This window comes from Symphalangus syndactylus, chromosome 4 (assembly GCF_028878055.3).
Source record: "Symphalangus syndactylus isolate Jambi chromosome 4, NHGRI_mSymSyn1-v2.1_pri, whole genome shotgun sequence".
Classification (NCBI taxonomy): Eukaryota; Metazoa; Chordata; class Mammalia; order Primates; family Hylobatidae; genus Symphalangus; species Symphalangus syndactylus.
In genome coordinates, this window is record NC_072426.2 from 138386728 (window position 1) to 138407969 (window position 21242).

At 45.8% G+C, this 21242-nt stretch overlaps 1 protein-coding gene across 3 annotated transcripts in view; it reads right to left on the reverse strand.

The window, feature by feature from the left end:
- The window catches only part of TMEM192 (transmembrane protein 192), a 32457-nt gene extending 14586 nt beyond the window's left edge, over positions 1-17871 (reverse strand). The window contains exons 1-3 of one of the 3 annotated variants that reach the window (XM_055273915.2): positions 17722-17871; positions 7411-7557; positions 5095-5359 (exon numbers count right to left, since the gene is read on the reverse strand). In XM_055273915.2, the coding sequence (XP_055129890.2) occupies positions 5095-5359; positions 7411-7557; positions 17722-17748 (439 nt within the window). In that variant the 5' untranslated portion in view covers positions 17749-17871. Of the gene's footprint in view, positions 1-5094; positions 5360-7410; positions 7558-17129; positions 17664-17721 lie in introns of those variants that run through there. The other 2 variants (XM_063638356.1, XM_063638355.1) reach the window with 2 other exon arrangements.
- Between the last annotated feature and the right edge of the window lie 3371 nt (positions 17872-21242).

A 21242-nucleotide genomic window follows, 5' to 3' on the forward strand; every position in this document is an offset into this window, starting at 1 on the left:
GTGCAGTGGCGCCATCTTCGCTCACTGCAACCTCCACCTCCCAGGTTCAAGCAATTCTCCTGCCTCAGCCTCCTGAGTAGCTGGGATTATAGGCGCCCACCACCACGCCAGTCATGCCCAGCTAATTTTTTTTTTTTTTTTGTATTTTTAGTACAGACGGGGTTTTACCATGTTGGCCAGGCCCGTCTTGGACTCCTGACATCAGGTGATCCGCCTGCCTCGACCTCCCAAAGTGCTGGTATTACAGGCGTGAGCCACCGCACCTGGCCCAAATACATTTTGAACTCAAATATTATTAGGCTGGGCGCAGTGGCTCATGTCTGTAATGCCAGCACTATGGGAGGCCGAGGTGAGCGGATCACCTGAGGTCAGGAGTTCGAGACTAGCCTAGCCAACATGGTGAAGCCTCGTCTCTACTAAAAATATAAAAATTAGCCGTGCGTGGTGGTGCGTGCCTGTAGTCTAGCCTGGAGAGGCTGAGGCAGGAGAATCAGTTGAACCTGGGAGGCAGAGGTTGCAGTTAGCTGAGTTCATACCACTGCACTCCAGCCTGGACAACAGAGCAAGACTCTCAAAAAAAAATACATATATATATGTATTTGGATCTAAGGAAGGAGAACAGATTAATCAGGTAAATATTTTCACTTGGTAGGAAGGCAAAGCCCTTTCTCCCATCTCCACCCAAAGGTAAATAATTTTTTTCTTCTCTGGAAAATAACAAAATATATCAGGCAGAAGTTAGTATTATCAGTACTGTTATCTGTAAGTCCTACATCTCCATAGATTTATCTTGTCTTTTTTTTTTTTTTTTTTGCAAATAAGAAAAAATATTTTTCTATGCAAAAAAAAAATAGAAATAAGGTTAAGTACCTGCTCCATTCCGTTTGATTTTCTGGGTTTTCTTTTTTTTTTTTTTTTTTTTTTTTTTTGAGACGGAGTCTTGCTCTGTCGCCCAGGCTGGAGTGCAGTGGCGCGATCTCGGCTCACTGCCAGCTCCGCCTCCTGGGTTCACGCCATTCTCCTGCCTCAGCCTCTCCGAGTAGCTGGGACTACAGGCGCCCGCCACCACGCCTGGCTAATTTTTTGAATTTTTTTTTAGTAGAGACGGGGTCTCACCGTGGTCTCGATCTCCTGACCTCGTGATCCGCCCGCCTTGGCCTCCCGAAGTGCTGGGATTACAAGCGTGAGCCACCGCGCCCGGAGATTTTCTGGGTTTTCACATGAGCCACATAAACGTGATATCATCTGTGATTCTAAAGGTCCAAGTGTTTAGAAATAGATTATGATTACGGCTCATATGTTTAACAAAAATTTGAAAGGCAGATTTTGGAAAGGTAAAGATCAAATAATCTCCTTGTGAGCTTCAAAAATACTATTTCCAGACCATCACTTGAGAAACTGAGTATTATTTTGGTCACAGATCATACAAGATCTTTTGTAGTTTAAAAATAAGTTTTTTCTTTTTTTTAATCTTTGTGTTACCCTGACATCTTCTGGCCAAAAGAGAGTGCTGCACATAACAGTTGAACATTCCCAAGCTCATTCTCACAAGAGGCAGGGAGGAATAAATCCTCCCCCTTCAAGAGCAGTCAATATCACCCAACTCTGTAAACTGCTTCATGCTGATACAGCATAGCCCTTCAGCTTCCACTGAGAATTTCACTGAGTAGATGAACTTGCAGCATGCCCTTTAAGAAAATGCACTAACAGAACAGAAGAAAAATAAAAGTTAAATTCTGTAGAGCTTTTTTTTGTTTTGTTTTGGAGAAAAAAAATCTCTAATTTGATTCAATTTTTTTTCTTTTTTTATAGAGAGGGGTGTCACTCTTTCACCTAGGCTGGAGTGCGGTGCATAATCATAGCTCACTGCAGCCTCAAACTCCTGGGCTCAAGTGGATCCTCCCACCTCAGCCTCCCAAGTAGCTAGGACTACAGGCACAGGCCACCACACATGACTAATTTATTTATTTTATTTTACTTATTTATTTATTTATTTTGAGATAGAGATTTATTTATTTATTTATTTAGAGATGGAGTCTCACTCTGTCACCCAGGTTGGAGTGGCACGATCTCAGCTTACTGCAACCTCCATCTCCTGGGTTCAAGCGACTCTCAGCCTCCTGAGTAGCTGGAATTACAGGCACCTGCCAACACACCCAGCTAATTTTTGTATTTTTAATAGAGATGGGGTTTTACCATGTTGACCAGGCTGGTCTCAAACTCCTGACCTCAAGTGATCCTCCCGCCTCAGCCTCCCAAAGTGCTGAGGTGCTGGCATTACAGGCATGAGCCACCGTGCCCGGCCTTAATTTTTTTTTTAGACGGAATTTCGCTCGTCACCCAGGCTGCAGTGCAATGGTACGACTGCAGCTCACTGCAACCTCTGCCTCCCGGATTCAAGCAATTCTCCTGCCTCAGCCTCCCAAGTAGCTGGGATTATAGTTGCCCGCCACCACGTTCAGCCAATTTTTGTATTTTTAGTAGAGACAGGGTTTCACCATGTTGGCCAGGCTGGTCTTGAACTCCTGACCTCAGGGAATCCACCCACCTCGGCCTCCCAAAGTGCTGGGATTATAGGCATGAGCCACCACGCCCAGGAATTTTTTTTTTTTTTTAAACTTAACTTGGTGCTCATTTGTTACAGCCCTAAATTTCTCATTTTTGGTAGAGATGGGGGAACTCACTATGTTGCCCAGGCTGGTCTTGAACTCCTGGCCTCAAGCAATCCTCCTACCTTGGCCTCCCAAAGCTCTGCGATTATAGGCATGAGCCACTATGCCCAGCCTGGATTCAAAAAAATTTCTTTTTCTTTTTCCCTCTTTTTCTTGTTCTCGCCGCCTCCTCCAAGTAGGAAGACTACATATGGATTCAATTTTTTTTTCTTTTGAGACAGTGTTCCGCTCTTGTTGCCCAGGCTGGAGTGCGGTGGCATGACTTCGGCTCACTGTAACCTCTGCCTCCCGGGTTCAAGAGATTCTCCTGCCTCAGCCTCCCAACTAGCTGGGACTATGGGTGCGTGCCACCACACCCAGCTAATTTTCATTTGTATTTTTAGTAGAGACGAGGTTTCACCATGTTGGCCAGGCTGGTCTCGAACACCTGACGTCAGGTGATCCTTCCGCTTCGGCCTCCCAAAGTGCTGGGATTACAGGCATGAGCCATCGAGCCTGGCCTGGATTCAAAAATTTTTAAGATTTATTCTGGACTCAAATCGAAAACAGCATCTTTTTAAAAGGTAGAAACTAAGTTATTTACTACAACTTTTTCTTTTTTTTTTTTTTTTTTTGAGATGGGGTCTCACTCTGTCACCCGGGCTGGAGTCTGGAGTGCAGTGGCATGATCTTGGCTCAAGCAATTCTCCCACCTCAGCTTCCAGAGTAGCTGGGACCACAGGGGCACACCACCACACTTGGCTAATTTTTGTGTTTTTAGTAGAGAGGGGGTTTCGCCATGTTGCCCAGGCTGGTCTCAAACTCCTGACCTCAAGGGATCTGCCCACCTCAGCCTCCCAAAGTGCTGGGATTACAGGCATGAGCCACTGTGCCCGGCCATTTACTATAACTTAATGCCAAATTTACCTTAAGAAGTTCAATTTAACTTCATTAGATCTTTAAAATGTCTGCAACAATAAAGAAAAGCAAGTACTCATGCACTCCAAGTCCCATGTGGACCTTCTGATCTTGCCTTCATAAATTAGGACCTGTGTGTTTTTCAAGTTTTCTGTTTGATATAATGCATCTCATTGCATAACAGTCCTCTTTCCTAGGAACTAACCATTACTGTCTCCTACTGCAAGAAAAGCACTCAGCTTCATTTTTAAAAAGTTCCCACCAGGACTGGCTCACACCTGTAATCCTAGTGCTTTGGGAGCCTGAGGCAGGAGGGTTGTTTGAGGCCAGGAGTTCCAGTGACCAACCTGGGCAACACAGTGAGAACCTGCATCTACATAAATTTTTTTTAAAAATTAGCCGGGTGTGGTGGCACACACCTGTAGTCTCAGCTACTCAGGAGGCTGAGGTGGGAAGATTGCTTAAGCCCAGGAATTCCAGGCTACAGTGAGCCATGAAGGCGCCACTGCCTTTCACTCTTGGGTGACAGAGCAAGGCCCTGCCTCAGAGAAAATAAAACAAAATTTAAAAGTTCGCTCTCCCTATTCTCAGAAATATCAAATAGCAGCAGCATTTCTATCTTTTTTTTTTTTTTTTTTTTGAGATGGAGTCTCACTCTGTAGCCCAGGCTGGAGTGCAGTGGCACGATCTCGGCTTACTGCAAGCTCCTCCTCCTGGGTTCACGCCGTTCTCCTGCCTCAGCCTCTCCGAGTAGCTGGGACTACAGGCGCCCGCCACCACGCCCGGCTAATTTTTTTTGTATTTTTAGTAGAGACGGGGTTTCACTGTGGTCTCGATCTCCTGACCTCGTGATCCGCCCGCCTCGGCCTCCCAAAGTGCTGGGATTACAAGCGTGAGCCACCGCGCCCGGCCAGCATTTCTATCTTTATGAGATGAGTAAACCACCTGGTAACAAAAGAGGGTATAATTCCACACTTCACACATGCTATGAGGGTACCATGTGCATAACAAATAACAGATTTCAAATGAAAATTAAGGCTATATATTGCATAAGAAAAGCTTTTTTTTTTTTTTTTGAGATGGAGTCTCTCTGTGTTGCCAGGCTGGATTGCAGTGGCACAATCTCGGCTCACTGCAACCTCTGACTCCCTGGTTCAAGCAATTCTCCTGCCTCAGCGTCCTGAGTAGCTGGGATTACAGGCACGTGCCACCACGCCCAGCTAATTTTTGTATTTTTAGTAGAGATGGGGTTTCACCATGTTGGCCAGGATGGTCTCGATCTCCTGACCTCGTGATCTGCCCGCCTCAGCATCACAAAATGCTGGGATTACAGGCGTGAGCCACCGCGCCCGGCCAAGGAAAGCTTTAAGACATTAAGGTGATCCAAATTTTAGTGGTCAGAACACACATCACCCTTACAAAAATGAGAGAATATATTTGATTCTAAAATCAAACTTCATATATTCTTTCTGCTGTCATTTTTGTCCCTCAAGCACCCAAGCAGCTGAGAGAAAACTGGACATACCAGAGGACTGTATCATCAACGCAAGTCTCTTGAGATGCCTTGTCGATCGGTAGATCAAGTTATAACCTCGGTTTCTGATTTTGCTGTGGTGATACTGGATGTAGCATTCAAGGAGTAAATGGAGAATCCACAAAATAACTTTCCCAAGGATTATAACCGTCTGAACTTTCAGTGGGTTTGTGTAATTTCCTGGGCACTTGTCCTCATTTGGATCAGGGTAAGAACAAAGCACACCTGTTAAAAATGCTAAAATAACAAACACAAGCTGGGGGAAAGGAGAGCAGAAAGAGTAATATTCAATATTTGCAATTAGGAAGCAGTAACTACCATCCCAGCATACATTCTCTTTTTTTTTTTTTTTTTTTTTGAGACAGTCTCGCTCTGTCACCCAGGCTGGAGTGCAGTGGCACAATCTCGGCTCACTGCAAGCTCCGCCTCCTGGGTTCACGCCATTCTCCTGCCTCAGCCTCCCGAGTAGCTGGGACTACAGGTGCCCACCACCGCGCCCAGCTAATTTTTTGTATTTTTAGTAGAGACGGGGTTTCACCATGTTAGCCAGGATGATCTCGATCTCCTGACCTCGTGATCCACCCGCCTCAGCCTCCCAAAGTTCTGGGATTACAGGCGTGAGCCACTGCACCCGGCTTCCCAGCATACATTCCTATACGTACAGCTTCCCCTATCCTATTTTTATAAATGAGTTTTTAAATGTATTTTCGTTTTGTTTTGTTTAAATGTATTTTTGTTTTCTGTGTGAGATACGGTCTTGCCCTGTTGCCCAGGCTGGAGTGCAGTAGTGCCATCTCTGCTCACTGTAGCCTCAACCTCCTGGGCTCAAGCGATCCTCCTACCTCAGTCTCTGGAGTAGCTGGAACTACAGTCCTGTGCCACCACGCCTGGCCAATTTTAAAAAGTTTTTATAGAGACAGGTTCTTGCTATGGTACCCAGGCTGGTACAGAGTATGTTATACAGAAAGTAAAAGGAAAGAAGAAAAAGAGGTCACCATCTGGAAACCACAAGGCCACCCCTGCACATGGTGGTACCAAGAAGAAAGCGCTTCAGCTGGGATCTGGGGATCAGGAAGCCATGGTGGAGCCATACCACAGCTACTAGTTCTCTCAGGGAAAGGGGATACCACCTCTCTCCCCAGTGATTCAGTTCTTAACTCAAGTCTCCCACAGTGCACTTCGCTGGAGAGGAATCCCAGCTGCAGGGGAACCCAGGAAATGTGCTGGGGGATATGGTCCCTGCAGACAGGCAAACCTATCAGTAGGAGGCTGAGCAGAGGCTGAGCAAGTCAATCAACTCCATTCACAGTCCTCATAAATACTCAAGGAGTGGTAAGAATGAACCCTCTTGATTTTTCACATTGCAACAGAGAACAACCATAACCCCTAGTGCTTCCAACTGCAATCGTCGAAAGGGAGGAAATGATTAAACAGACTGGCAGCAGAGTCACCACCAGTGAGGCCTGCGATAAGACCTTTCGCACATGTGTTTTTATAAACTCCAGATATTTGTAATTTTGTCATCATACAAAAATTGTACATATTATTCCACTGCAACTTGGTTTGTCTGCTAAACATTATTCCCTAGGTATAAGTAAATTGATAAATTCCCGTGTCAACATATGTAGACTTTTCTGCATCATTTTGTAACTGAAAAAGTAATACAAGCACATGGTTAAAAAATCAAGTAGTGTTCAAAAGTAAACAGTAAATTGTATTAGTGTCTCTTCCACCAAGACCCTCAGTCCTCGTTTCAGAGGCAACTAGGTCTGTGAATGCTTCTAGAAATATTCTATTATATACAGGAAAACAGATCCACACTAGCCCTCTCAACTCCCTTTTAAAAACTGCAGATAGGAACATTCTGCACACAAGGTTGAAAACTTGATTTTTTTCACTCGACAATGTAATCATGAAGGCTATTCTATGTTAATATACTGTATACCTATCTACCCCATTCTTAACAGTTGCATAGCATTTCCTTATATGAATGGGACACACAGTGTCTTCTGGATGCCAAGTAGCCAAGTAGTTTGTAGTCTCTTGATATGATTGACAACATGGCTATTATCAGCAATATCTTTACATGTGTGCAAATATATCCACGATGAATTATTTGAAGATATAAGTAAAAGTGTATGTACTTTTTTTTTTTTTTTTGCCCATGACACAGCCCTCAGGATGTCCTAAGAACATGTGCCCTACATTTTAAATGTTGATAGATACAGCACAACTGCCCACTGAAACACTTACATAATTTTTACAAACATCACCTCTGGATAGGTCCCCTTCTTGCAGCCAACTTACATGAATAAACCACAGAAGATTCACTATGATGACTGTAGGAAGAGGATGGAATCGGGGTCTAAAGTGAGCTTGTAATGAGTGATGTGGGAGAAGCTGGGCATCCAGAAGTGGGTCATCTTCAATACTCTGGGTGATATCCAAGGAACCCTGGGGTGCAGAAAAACAAGCAAGCCATAATCACCACTTTCTACATTATGTTTCTAAGACAAATCTACTAAACTATAAAGCTTTTTAACCATATACAAATTAAAGGCAAGAGAACACATTCCCTACCTGAATCCAATTTTTTAAATTTAATTAATTTTTTAAAAATTGTAGTGACACAGTCTCGCTATGTTGCCCAGGCTGGTCTTGTTTGTTTGTGTTTTGTTTTTTGTTTTTGAGACAGAGTCTCACTCTGTTGCCCAGGCTGGAGTGCAGTGGTGCAATCTTGGCTCACTGCAACCTCTGCCTCCCAGGTTCGAGCAATTCTCCTGACTCAGCCTCCTGAGTAGCTGGGACTACAGGTGTGCACCACCACACCCAGCTAATTGTTTTCGTTTTTTTTTTTTTGAGACAGAGTTTCGCTCTTGTTGCCCAGGCTGGAGTGCAGTGGCACAACTTTGGCTTGCCGAAACCTCCACCTCCCGGGTTCAAGCGATTCTCCTGCCTCAGCCTCCTGGGTAGCTGGGATTACAGGCATGCGCCACCACACCCGGCTAATTTTTAATTTTTAGTAGAGACGGGGTTTCTCTATGTTGGTCAGGCTGGTCGCGAACTCCCGACCTCAGGTGATCTGCCTGCCTTGGCCTCCCCAAGTGCTGGGATTACAGGCGTCAGCCACCACGCCCGGCACACATCCAGCTAATTTTTGTATTTTTAGTAGAGGCAAGGTTTCACTATGTTGGCCATGCTGGTCTCAAACTCCTGACCTCAGGTGATCCACCCACCTCGGCCTCCCAAAGTGGTGGGATTACAGGCATCAGTCACAGCGCCCAGCCCCAGGCTAGTCTTAAACTCTTGGCCGCAAGCTGTAATTCCAGCTACTTGGGAGGCTGAGGCAGAAGAAGAGAATCGCTTGGACCTGGGAGGCGGAGGTTGCAGTGAGCCAAGATCGCGCCACTGCACTCCAGCCTGGGCGACAGAGCGAGACTTCGTCTCAAAAATATGGATATATATTGCATTGTATATACTTTTAATTTGCTAAGAGTATAGATCTTAAGTGTTCTCATCACATGTTAAAAAAAAGAAAAAAAGAATATGGTTCATGGGAAGCAATATGGTTAATAAGTCAGCAAATGAAAAGCACAGAAGACAATGCCAAAAAATTTAGGTCAGCTAATTGCACTACAATGAGACGGAAATGAAGGATTCATGAATAGGATATGGCTACACAGAATGAGAGCTCTTTATTTTGGAAGAAGTAGGGAGTAGGACAAATGATTTAAGGGATGGCTGTTGAGTCCTAAGATTACAAAGATAAGGACAGTAATCTGGGGTGTAACCTAGCTCTGGAGTGGGCTCCTCAATTTCCAGTAGCAGGTATTCAACACTGCTCTGCAACTGTTTTTGTTGTTGTTGTTTTGTTTGTTTGTTTTTGAGATGGAGTCTTGCTCTGTCACCCAGGCTGGAGTGCAGTGGCTCGATCTCGGCTCTTTGCAACTTCTGCCTCCTGGGTTCAAGCGATTCTCCTGTCTCAGCCTCCTGAGTAGCTAGGATTAAAGGCACGCGCCATCATGCCCAGCTAATTTTTGTATTTTTAGTAGAGATGGGGTTTTGCCACGTTAGCCAAACTGGTCTCGAACTCCCGACCTCAGGTGATCCGCCTGCCTCGGCCTCCCAAAGTGCTGGGATTACAGGCATGAGCCACTGCGCCTGGCCAACTCTTTTATTCAATGCCTAGATTGCTTCCTGTTTGGTTTACCATAACTCATGGTACGATTCGGATTACTCCTGTTCTCTTCAAGACCCCTCTGCCTCTAGCTCATTCTCAGTCAGCAGATGTTGGAGCCTTGAGATCTGCTCTTCCTTTAGCTAATGTCTGTGCATTCTTTCATGCTCAGAAGGTGCAATTCCCACCACATGGCCTTTCTGGATACCCCTAATCTGGATGGTGCCACCCTCCATGTTTTTCAAAGCATTTTGTGCTTGCCTCTTCTATCAAACTATCCTGTGATGGTCTCTTGTCTCTTCCCCACTAGACGTCATTGGACCCATTAACTTTACACCTCTTGTCTTTGTAATCCCAGCACTCAACACTATCTCATGGTTGTCACTCAGCAAACATTTGCTAGATGAATGAATGAGTGCCCCAAACCTGTTTCTGCAGTATTTTCTAACTCAATTATGGGCATCATCAAAGACCTGAGCTAATCAGAAGAGATTATCGGGACATACGGAGGATCAACTGTGACGAAAGGCAGTAAGAGCTGTGGTTAAGGGCAGGCTCCTAAGGGCAAACTGCCTGGATTCAAGCACAAGTCCTATTGCTTTCTAGCTGAGAGCAAGTTACTTCACCTCTCATGCCTCAGTTTCCACATCTAAAAAGGAGACTAATAATAGCACCTACTTCGTAGCTCTGTCAGGAATACTAAATGAGTCACTACACACGCAAGTCCTCATAACACTGCCTGACACACAGAGAACACTCAATAAGTATTAGCCAATAAGTATTAGCAACTATTATTTCTTTATTAACTCTTCTCGTTTTAATATTTTTTAAATTTTAAAATAAAAATCAACAGGGTCTCACTATGTTGGCCAGGTTGGTTTTGAACTCTTAGCCTCAAGCAATCTTCCCAAGTGGACTTCCAATGTGCTAGGATTACAGGTGTGAGCCACCACGCTTGGCCTTTTTATTAACTCTTACTTTTGACTTGCACCCTGCTATGGTCTAAATGTTGGTGTCCCCCAATAGTTCCTTGCTTTCCTTTGGGAAGTAATTAAGCCATGAGGGTTCCCCCCTCATAAATGAGATCAGTGCCCTTATAAAAGAGGCTTGAATGAGCTCCCTTCCACCTTTCACCACATGAGGATGCAGCAAGAAGGCTCCATCTTTGAAGCAGAGAGCAACCCCTCCCCAGGGCTCTTGGTACCTTGATCTTGGGTTTCCTGAATCCGTGGCTGCCTTAATCTTGGACTTCTGTCCTCTAGAACTGTGGGCAATACATTTCTATTTGTAAATTACTCCATTTGTATTTTATTATAGCAACCCAACCAAAGACACTACCCCTATAATCATTACCATTCTATCCACTCAGTGCTGGGGCATGATAAAAAGAGAAAAAATCATTACCATTCTAACTCCTAAACCTGTTATTTCCTCTCTATTCTCGCTTAGTCCAGGCCCTCCCATTTCTCATGGCTTTTTACTAGAAGCTTCCAGTCTCCTGGTTTTGGCAATCTCTTTCACTGCTGTCACAATTCTTCCAAGACAAACATTCATGTTTCTCTCCTCAAAAACTTTGGGTAGCTCCCTGTGATGGTCAATATCAGGTGTCAAATGGACGGTAAAGTATTGTCTGTGAGGAGCAGAACATTTGAGTCAGTGGACTGGGAGAGGAAGACCCACCCTCAATATGGGTGAGCACCATCCAGTCAGTTGCCAATGCAGCCAGAACAAAGCACAGAATAGGGGTATATGCAGCTTGCTGAGTTTTCTGGCTCTCTCTTTCCTGCGTCAGATGCTTGCTTCCTTTCTTCCTGCCTTTGGACATCAGACTCCAGATTCGTTGGCCTTTGGACTCTGAAACCTGCACCAGCAGCTTCCCTGGGGCTCTCAGACCTTCGGCTGCTGACTGAAGGCTGTGCTGTTGGCTGCCCTGGTTTTGAGGCTTTTGGACTTGGACTGAGCCACTACCGCCTTCCCTTTCTCCAGCTTGCAGGTGGCCTATCACGGGACTTCACTGTGTAATCTTGTGAGCTAATTCTCCCTAATAAACCCCCTTTTTATATATACATATATCCTATTGGTTCTGTCCCTCTGGATAATCCTAATACAATCCCCAAATCCTCAGGACAAAGTCCAAATTCTTAGTCTATCGCTTTACAATCTGCCCCCAAGTTACTTCTCAGGATTTTTTTTCTCTCTCTTTTTTTTTTTTTCTTTTTTTTGAGACAGAGTCTTGCTCTGCCCCCCAGGCTGGAGTGCAACGGCATGATCTCAGCTCACTGCAACCTCCGCCTCCTGGGTTCAAACAATTCTCCTCCCTCAGCCTCCCAAGTAGCTGGAATTAGAAGAGCCCGACACCTTGTCCAGCTAGTTTTTGTATTTTTAATAGAGATGGGGTTTCACCATGTTGGCCATGCTAGTCTCAAACTCCTGACCTCAAGTGATCCACCCTCCTCGGCCTCCCAAAGTGCTGGGATTACAGGTGTCAGCCACTGTGCCCAACCTTTTTTTTTTTTTAACTCACTCTGTCACCTAGGCTGGAGAACAGTGGCACGATCTCGGCTCACTGCAGCCTCTGTGCCTCCCTCTCCAGGCTCAAGAGATCCTCCTACCTCAGCCTCACGAGTAGCTGGGACCATTATGCTCGGCTAATTTTTGTATTTTTAGTAGAGACGGGATTTCACCATGTTGCCCAGGCTGGTCTTGAACTCTTGAACTCAAGCAATCCACCCGCCTTGGCCTCCCAAAGTGCTGGGATTAGAGGCATGAGCCACCTCGCCTGGCCAAGGATTTGCCTCTCACCATTTCCCTCCCTCTTGGTGCTGTCTGCTTATGATACCCATCTTTCATGAAACACTTTCCATGTCTACACCAGCTCTACTTATTCTTCCCCACCTGTCAAATGCTTGTCCCAGCAAAACCACCTTCTCTGTGATGCCTTTTTAGCATTCCCAGCCCCAGCAACGTTCCTACTGCACTCTTTTTTTTTTTTTTTTTTTTTTGAGACAGAGTCTCGCTCTGTCGCCCGGGCTGGAGTGCAGTGGCGCAATCTCGGCTCACTGCAAGCTCCGCCTCCCAGGTTCACGCCATTCTCCTGCCTCAGCCTCCGAGTAGCTGGGACTACAGACGCCCGCCACCGCGCCCGGCTAATTTTTTGTATTTTTTAGTAGAGACGGGGTTTCACCGTGGTCTCGATCTCCTGACCTCGTGATCCGCCCGCCTCGGCCTCCCAAAGTGCTGGGATTACAAGCGTGAGCCACCGCGCCCGGCCCCTACTGCACTCTTAATCTGACACTGTAGTTTTCATCTATACAAGTTTGAGCTGGGTCTACTATGTCTCTTCCATGTCTCTATTTAACTTCTAAATATATAGAAGACATTTTTTTTTTTTTTTTTTTGAGACGGAGTTTCGCTCTTTCACCCAGGCTGGAGTGCAGTGGCACCATCTCGGCTCACTGCAGACTCCTCCCCCCGGGTTCACGCCATTCTCCTGCCTCAGCCGCCCACGTAGCTGGGACTACAGGCGCCCGCCACCACGCCAGGCTAATTTTTTGTACTTTTAGTAGAGATGGGGTTTCATCATGTTAGCCAGGATGGTCTTGATCTCCTGACCTCGTGATCCGCCTGCCTTGGCCTCCCAAAGTGCTAGGATTACAGGCGTGAGCCACCGCGCCCGGCTATAGAAGACATTTATAATAATGTTTAATGTCCGCATGCTATTTCTAGCATATGTCATGTCTGAATCAGTTTCAGTGGACTCAGTACAGCTCACACTTTCCTGCCTCTTGGCGTGCCTTGTCATTTTTTATTGGATGCCAGATATTGCAAATTTTACTTCTGTGGATGCTGGACATTTTCTGTATTCCTTTTTTTTTTTTTTTTTTTTTCTGGAGACGGCATCTTGCTCTGTCGCCCAGACTGGAGTGCAGTGGTGCGATCTCGGCTCATTGCAAGCTCTGCCTCCCAGGTTCAAGCCATTCTCCTGCCTCAGCCTCCCGAGTTGCTGGGACTACAGGCACCCGCCACCACACCCGGCTACTTTTTTGTATTTTTAGTAGAGACGGGGTTTCACCATGTTAGCCAGGATGATCTCGATCTCCTCACCTCGTGATCCGCTCGCCTCGGCCTCCCAAAGTGCTGGGATTGCAGGCGTGAGCCACCACAACCGGCCATTTTCTGTATTCCTATATTCGTGAACTTTGTTCTGGAGTGCAGTGAAGTTACTTGGAAACAGTCTTGCTGTTAAGAAATTAGGTGGGCTTCATCTAAGGCTAATTATACTCCACTACTGAGGCAAGACCTTTCTGAGTACTCTACCTACACGCTCTGTGAATTATGAGGGTTATATCTGGCTCGTGGGCAAAATAGGCAGTATTCTTGGCCCTGTATGGAGAAACTGTTCCTTCCAATCCTTTTAGGTGGTTCTTTATGAGGCCTCCAAGGGCTTCCTCATGCCCTGATTAGCACTCTACTGGATGCCTGGTGGGGGCAGGGCCGGGGGGCTCCCCCTGCAGATCTTCAGAGTTCTCCCTCTTTGTAGCTCTCTCCTCTCTGGGTGCTCTGTCTTGTGAACTCTAGTTACCTCGATCTCCTAGACCCTCAACTCCATCTCCTCAACTCAGAAGTCCACTGGGCTCTGCCTGGCTTCCCCTTCCTTGTCACAGCCGGCACACTCTTTCAAGGCAGTAAGCCAGCGCAGTGATAGGGTTCACGGCATGTTTCCCATATCTGAGATTGCTACCCTTCGTTGTCTGATGTCCGGTATCTCACAAAGTGTTGTATCTAGTTTCTTGCTTGTTTCAGGCAGAATGGTAAATCTATTCCCAGTTACTCCATGTTGGCTGGGAATGGAAGTCCCTACTGAACTCTCTTACATCTGTATTATAACCTACCATGCTAAGCACATGGCATTGAAATTGTCAGAATAAAATGTGCTTTACAAGGGCAGAGACTCTTTTATATTATGTCCTTTGTGTTTTTAACACTTGATACATAGCAGGTGCTAAGGTGTTCAATATGCGTGTTGAGAGAATGAAAGACTGCTCAACTTCTTGTATGCTTCAGACCTGGGAAATATTTATTTATTTATTTATTTACTTTTGAGACAGAATTTCGCTTTTGTTGCCCAGGCTGGAGTGCAATGGTGTGATCTTGGCTCACTGCTACCTCTGCCTCCCAGGTTCAAGCAATTCTCCTGCCTCAGCCTCCCGACAGGCTGGGATTACAGGCACGTGCCACTATGCCTGGGTAATTTTTGTATTTTTAGTAGATACCGGGTTTCGCCATGTTGGCCAGGCTGGTCTCAAACTCCTGACCTCAGGTGATCCGCCTGCCTCAGCCTCCCAAAGTGCTGGGATTACAGGTGTGAGCCACCGCACCTGGCCAGACCTGGGACATTTAAACAAAGCTAGCATTGAAACCTTCACTATAAGACAATAATCTACTTTATCTCCTACTATGTCACTTTCATGCACCTTCTTCTCTCATCTAAATGAGCTTTCTATAGAGCCCTACAAATATCCTCTCCTACCTTTTTCAGAATTCTATGCATCTTTCAAGGTCCTAACCAAGTTTATGTTCTCTATAAAACTGGCCTTGTTAAGTGTTTTCATTCTGCTTTAAACTCCTATAAAACTTATTGCCCATAATATTCACTTGGAATATTTCTTACACTGCCTTCTATTGTTTTCCTTTTCATGGGTGTATCTTTTGTTTTTCCTAACTACACTGAAGGAATTGGGGACTATAATATGGTTCTTCTCTATGTCACTTAGGAGTATTTACTTTCCAATGAGTCCTATAGGAAATATGCAGCATAACCATACAAACAGCACCCAGTCATTCTATTAACTCACCGTCTGCAAGTGAAGGGTGAGGGGAAGAGGACTCCTGAATCCAAATGATTTTTTCATTTCCATTATTAACTACATTACCACCTGTAGAAGATGTCTGTTGTTTTTGCCCACATGGTATCTCTTCCCTCTTCTGTGACAATAACTCTATTTCCTTTGAGGACACACTGTCTACTTCTGCATTAAGTCTTAGTGGAAACATCCTTCAATATCCTTCCTCCTCCTCTGGTCTAGGAGTGGTCATGGAACAAAAAACAGTTGGGTGAACCCAACTTTTTCCATGAGCAGTAAAAGAAAGATCATGAGGCCGGGCACGGTGGCTCACGCCTGTAATCCCAGCACTTTGGGAGGCCAAGGCAGGCGGATCACCTGAGACCAGCCTGATCAAAATGGAGAAACCCCGTCTCTACTAAAAATACAAAATTAGCCACGTGTGGTGGTGCATGCTTGTAATCCCAGCTACTTGGGAGGCTGAGGCAGGAGAATCACTTGAACCCAGGAGGCGGAGGCTGCAGTGAGCTGAGATCACACCATTGCTCTCCAACCTGGGCAACATGGGTGAAACTCCATCACAGAAAAAGAAGATCATGGTTTAGGCAGATTCATTCCAGGATAGACCCTGAAAAGACTCCTGTCACTTCAATGCCTTGAGATGTCCTTGTTTGGGTCCTTTCAGAGGCCTTGGCATATACTCACCCTATAGCCTTTCAAATAAATCCTTTTCTTAAATTAGCCAGAGTCGGTTTCACTGCCTGCAAACAACGAATCCTTACTAACACAAAGTCTTTGACTCAATTCATTTAAGTGTCTGTAACTAAGGCATGGTCCAAAATTTTTAGCTTTTTCCTGAAGGCTAGAAATCATGTCTACAAAATACCAAAAGCAGGCAACTTACTCAGATCTAAAGTGACTCCAATATGTGGTTGGTAGCAAAACATTAATCTCTAATTAATTTTTATTTATTTTTATTTTTGAGACGGAGTCTCGCTCTGTCGCTCTGTTGCCCCGGCTGGAGTGCAGTGATGCGATCTTGGCTCACTACAACCTCTGCCTTCTGGGTTCAAGCAATTCTCCTGCCTCCCCAGTATCTGGGATTACAGGCCCCCACCACCCCACCTGGCTAATTTTTGTATTTTTAGTGGAGACGGGGTTTTGCCATGTTGGCCAGGCTGGTCTCAAACTCCTGACCTCAGGTGATCTGCCTGCCGCGGCCTCCCAAAGTGCTGGAATTACAGGCATGAGCCTCTCAGACCATCCTCAGTCTCCAGTGTTTGAGGAAGCAGATTTCTAGTACTATATGCATCCTAAAGCTAAAAGCTACAGATCCAAGAACGCTAGAGCCGCTTAGCATCAACCAAGAAGCACTTACTGCATGTGTTTTTCTAAGAGTCTCTCATTTTCCTCTTACATATTCGTTTTTTTCCATACATTGTCAGCTCATGAAGCTCAGCCTTAAAAACTGAGAAACAATGAATTTTGCTTTAAATATACATGAGTCTCAAATCTACTTACAGGTCTTACAGTTAATTTTCCATTTTCTCAACTGGAAAAAATAGAACATTTTAGTTTCATTAGAAATTGTTTGGTCTTTATTTCATCAAGATTATTTAACTATGGTCACTGCACAAGAATCTAAGCTACCATAATGCTGGAACTGTTTCATGTTTCTCTTCCTTTTCCTGATGCAGTTCATTCAGTGATAGGATCACAGTAATATTCCCACTAATTTATTAACCCAAATTAGTGCTTTAATGGAACTGTCAACTTTGCATTTCTCAAAAGCAAAAAATTTTATTACTTTCCAATGGAAAATCCAGTTAATTCTCAGCATACATACATGTTTCCCCTAAAAACACCTTACGATACTGAAGCAAAGAAATAAGATTTTTGTAATTATGCTACCATTCTGTACTATACACGCTGTAAACTAGACCACTGGTATTTTTTGGTAATCTGGTTTGAATCTATCAAAGATTTAAAAACCTTTGCATTCCTACCATGCTAGATTCAAAACAGCACATGATACTTTTTCTCTCGTGTGGGTTTCCAGGCGATGATAGCGACAGGTCTGCGGGACGCTGGCGCCCGGCCCAAGCGTCGCTGTCACTCCAAGTCCGCAGCCTCTAGAGCCAAGGCAAGGGACCTCACTAGGAAGGGAGATTCGCCCCCTGTGCCCCTGGGACGTCCGAGCGGAACCCAACGGCCCAGCTCCCGGAGACTCGCGGGGAGGAAGGGCTGTCAGGCCAGGCGCGCATCACGTGAAGCTGCCAGTTCCGGGATCAAAGCCATATTCCGCACGTGAGCTGGGCGCCAGCCTGGGACCCCCGGGGGCCGTACGCCCACCGCCCAAGAGCCCACCCCAGCCTCCACTGGGAAAACTAGCCCGGAGCCAACGTGTCGCGGATCCCACGGCCGCCTGGCGCCCTCCCATAGCCCCGCGCCCAGGCCTCCCCGGTACAGGCGGCGCCCCCTTCGGCCGCGGCCGCAGTCGCCAAGGGCGGCTTCCCTCTCTGAGTCTCCGCCCCGTGCGCCCCGGCACAAGAAAAAGGGGATTCCGGGGCCAACCGCCCGCCGCCTCCATGCACTCACGTCCTCCATCCTGCCCCCCGCCGCCATTTCCTGACGCCGGAGGCCGAAGCCCCGGCCAGCCCGACCTCTCCACCTGGACCTGGTAAGCCTCTGGCCGCGAAACTCGCCACCTTCTGGGACCTGCCAGGCCCCTCCCCAGACACACCCCCTCCTGCGTTCGCCCCGCCTCCGGCTGGCCCGATCCCCGCCCCCTTAGCTCCGATTGGCTGAGATGGTGGGAGGGGCGTGCCGGCCCAGAAGACCTGGACTGTGGGCGGTGGCTACCGCCTGAATCACCTCGGTTCCTGAGGCTTCTGGCCGCAGCCGTACGGTGCGCTCTTACCCAGAGACTTGAGCATTAAAGGATGCCTTCCTAGTCCAAGAATTTAACTATTTTCGGGCTCCACTTGCATATTTTAAGAACATTAACTTTTTTCGGTCTTGCCTAGTTGTTTGCAGACACAGCTCTATGCCTAGGTAGAACCAGCGGTAAAATCCTACTCCACCAGCAGAGGGACAGGAGCAGAATAAAGATTCCAATTTCCATGACATATTTACAGATTTCTCCAGTGGGAAACAAAGCAGTTCGGAATGCTTACGGCGTTTGTTTATTAAGACAGAGTCTCGCTCTGTCGCCCATGCTGGAGTGCCCTAGCACGACCACGGCTCACTGCAGCCTCGAACTCTTGGCCTCTTGGCCAGTTCTCCCACCTCAGCCTCTCAAAGTACTGAGATTACAGGCGTGAGCCACTGGGCCCTTGTTTCTTTTAAAAATTGAATTTCAAAAAGAGAAAACTTCAATGACATTTTCTAAAAAGTTCATGATTGTAAAAATGTAAGCAAACAAGGAAAGAAATTTTCTGTTACCAGCTCCCGGAGAGAACTTTGATATCAATTAGAATGTATACACTCATACATTTTTTTGGTGGGGCGGCAGAGACGGAGTCTCACTGTGTCGCCCAGGCTGGAATGCAGTGGTGCAATCTCGGCTCCCGGGTTCAAGCCATTCTCCTGCCTCAGCCCCCTGAGTAGCTAGGATTACAGGCACGTGCCACCACGCCTGGCTATTTTTGTATTTTTAGAGAGAGAGGATTTAGCTATGTTGGCCAGGCTGGTCTGGAACTCCTGAGGTCAGGTGACTCGCCCGCCTCGGCCTCCCAAAGTGCTGGGATTACAAGTTTAGCCACCGCGTCTTGCCCACTTTCATACATTTTAATGCTTATTTGTACACTGAGTATAGTGTGATCCAGTTTAGGATGTGTGAGATAAAACTACTCAAATGTTAGTGAAGGAAGAGATGGTGTAAGACTCCACGTGATCTTTTTTCTTTTTCTTTTTTTTTCTCGTAGAGACAAGGTCTCACTGTGTTGCCCAGACTGGTCTCGTAATCCTGAGATTCTACGAATTATTTATCACAAGCCTTTTCTAGACATGCAAACTTTCTTCTCTGCATTTTATTTTGAAAATTTTCAAGTCTACAGAAATGTTGAAAGATTAATACAGTGAACATCCATGTATCCCTCACACTTGATTCATTAGTTGTTCATTTTTTGTCATGGTTGCTCTGTGTGTGGGTATGTGTGTTCATACACATTTTTTAACTGAACCACTTGAAAGTAAATTGAAGACAATATGAAGCTTCATTCCTAGATACTTTGTTGCCTAAAATAAGGATATTTTATATTTTCTTTCATAACCACAATATCAATATTACAACTAATAGTAATTCCATGTTTACTAATAACCAATCTATGGCAAAAATTTTCTAAGTTCCAAAACGTCTTTTTTAGCTGCTTTTTTTTGTTTTATTTTGTTTTGTTGTTTTTGGGATGGAGTCTTGCTATGTTGCCCAGGCTGGATTCCCACTCCTGAGTTCAAGCAATCCTCCCACCTCAGCCTCCCAAGTAGCTTGGATAACAGGCATGCACCACTGTGCCTGGCCCAGCTGCTGCTTTTTCTTTTTCACTAACCAGAATCCAATCAAGGTTCACACATTTCGTTTCATTATTATGTCAAGACATGCTTCTCTGTTGTTGTTTTTGAGACAGGATCTCACTCTGTTACCCAGGCTGGAGTACAGGGGCGCTATCATAGCTTACTGCAGCCTCAACCTCCTGGGCTCAAACAATCCTCCCTCTTCCGCCTCCCAAGCATCTGGGACTATATGTTCACACAACCATGCCAGGCTAATTTTTAAGATTTTCTTTTTGTAAAGATGGGACTTTGTTATGTTGCCCATGCTGGTCTCAAAACTCCTGGTCTCAAGCCACCCTCCCACCTCAATCTCCCAAAGTATGGGAACTACAGGCGTGAGCCACTGCACCTGGCCAAGACGTACTTTCACAGGAAAAGCACACTGGTTAAGACCAGGGCTCTAGAATTAGTCATGGAGGTTTGAATTCTGCATCTTACTAAGCATGTGATATTGGGCACTTTGCTTAAGTTCTTAGGAGCTGACTGGGCAAGGTGGCTCATGCCTATGGCCCTTAGCATGTTGGGAGGCCAAGGCAGGAGGATTGTTTGGTGCCTGGAGTACGGGACTAGCCTGGGCAACATGGTGAGTCTCTGTCTCTACAAAAGATTAGAACATTAGCTAGATGTGGTGACGTGCACCTGTAGTAGCAGCTACTTGGGAGGCTGAAGTGGGGAACTTTTAGTCCCCCTTTTACAGAAATTTTCTTTCCTTTTGTTTTGTTTTGTTTTGAGATGGAGTTTCACTCTTGTCGCTCAGGCTAGTGTGCAATGACGTGATCTCGGCTCACTGCAACCTCTGCCTCCTGGATTCAAGTCATTCTCCTGCCTCAGCCTCTCAAGTAGCTGGGATTACAGGCACCTGCCACCATGCCTAGCTAATTTTTGTATTTTTAGTAGAGACAGGGTTTCACCATGTTGGCCAGGCTGGTCTTGAACTCCTGACCTCAAGTGATCTGCCCACCTTGGCCTCCCAAAGTGCTGGGATTACAGGCATGAGCCACTGTGCCCAGCCAGAGATTTTCCATTAAATAAAATAATGCATGTAATGCTCTTTATACAGTGTTGTCTCTACAAAGCACTAAGCAAATGTTAGTCATTTTTTGTCTAAATCAGATTTATTAAGGCATTATTAATATACGTAATCATTTTTGTTTGTTTTTTGTTTGTAAAGACAGGGTCTCACTATAGGCTGGTCTTGAACTCTTGGTCTCAAGTGATTCTCCTGCCTTGGCTTCCCAAAGTGCTGGGATTACAGGCAAGAGCCACCATGCCAGACCCATTGTTTTAATAATGTATTAAAAATACATTATGCAAGTAGTTCAGCATTTTTTTTTCTTTTGAGACAGAGTCTTGCTTTGTGGCCCAGGCTGGAGTGCAGTGGCATGGTCTCAGCTCACTGCAACCTCCACCTCCCAGGTTCAAGCAATTCTCCTGCCTCAGCCTCTGGAGTAGCTGGGATTGCAGGCACCCGCCACCACACCTGGCTAATTTTCGTATTTTTAGTAAAGGCGAGGTTCCACCATGTTGGCCAGGCTGGTCTCAAACTCCTGACCTCAAGTGATCTGCCC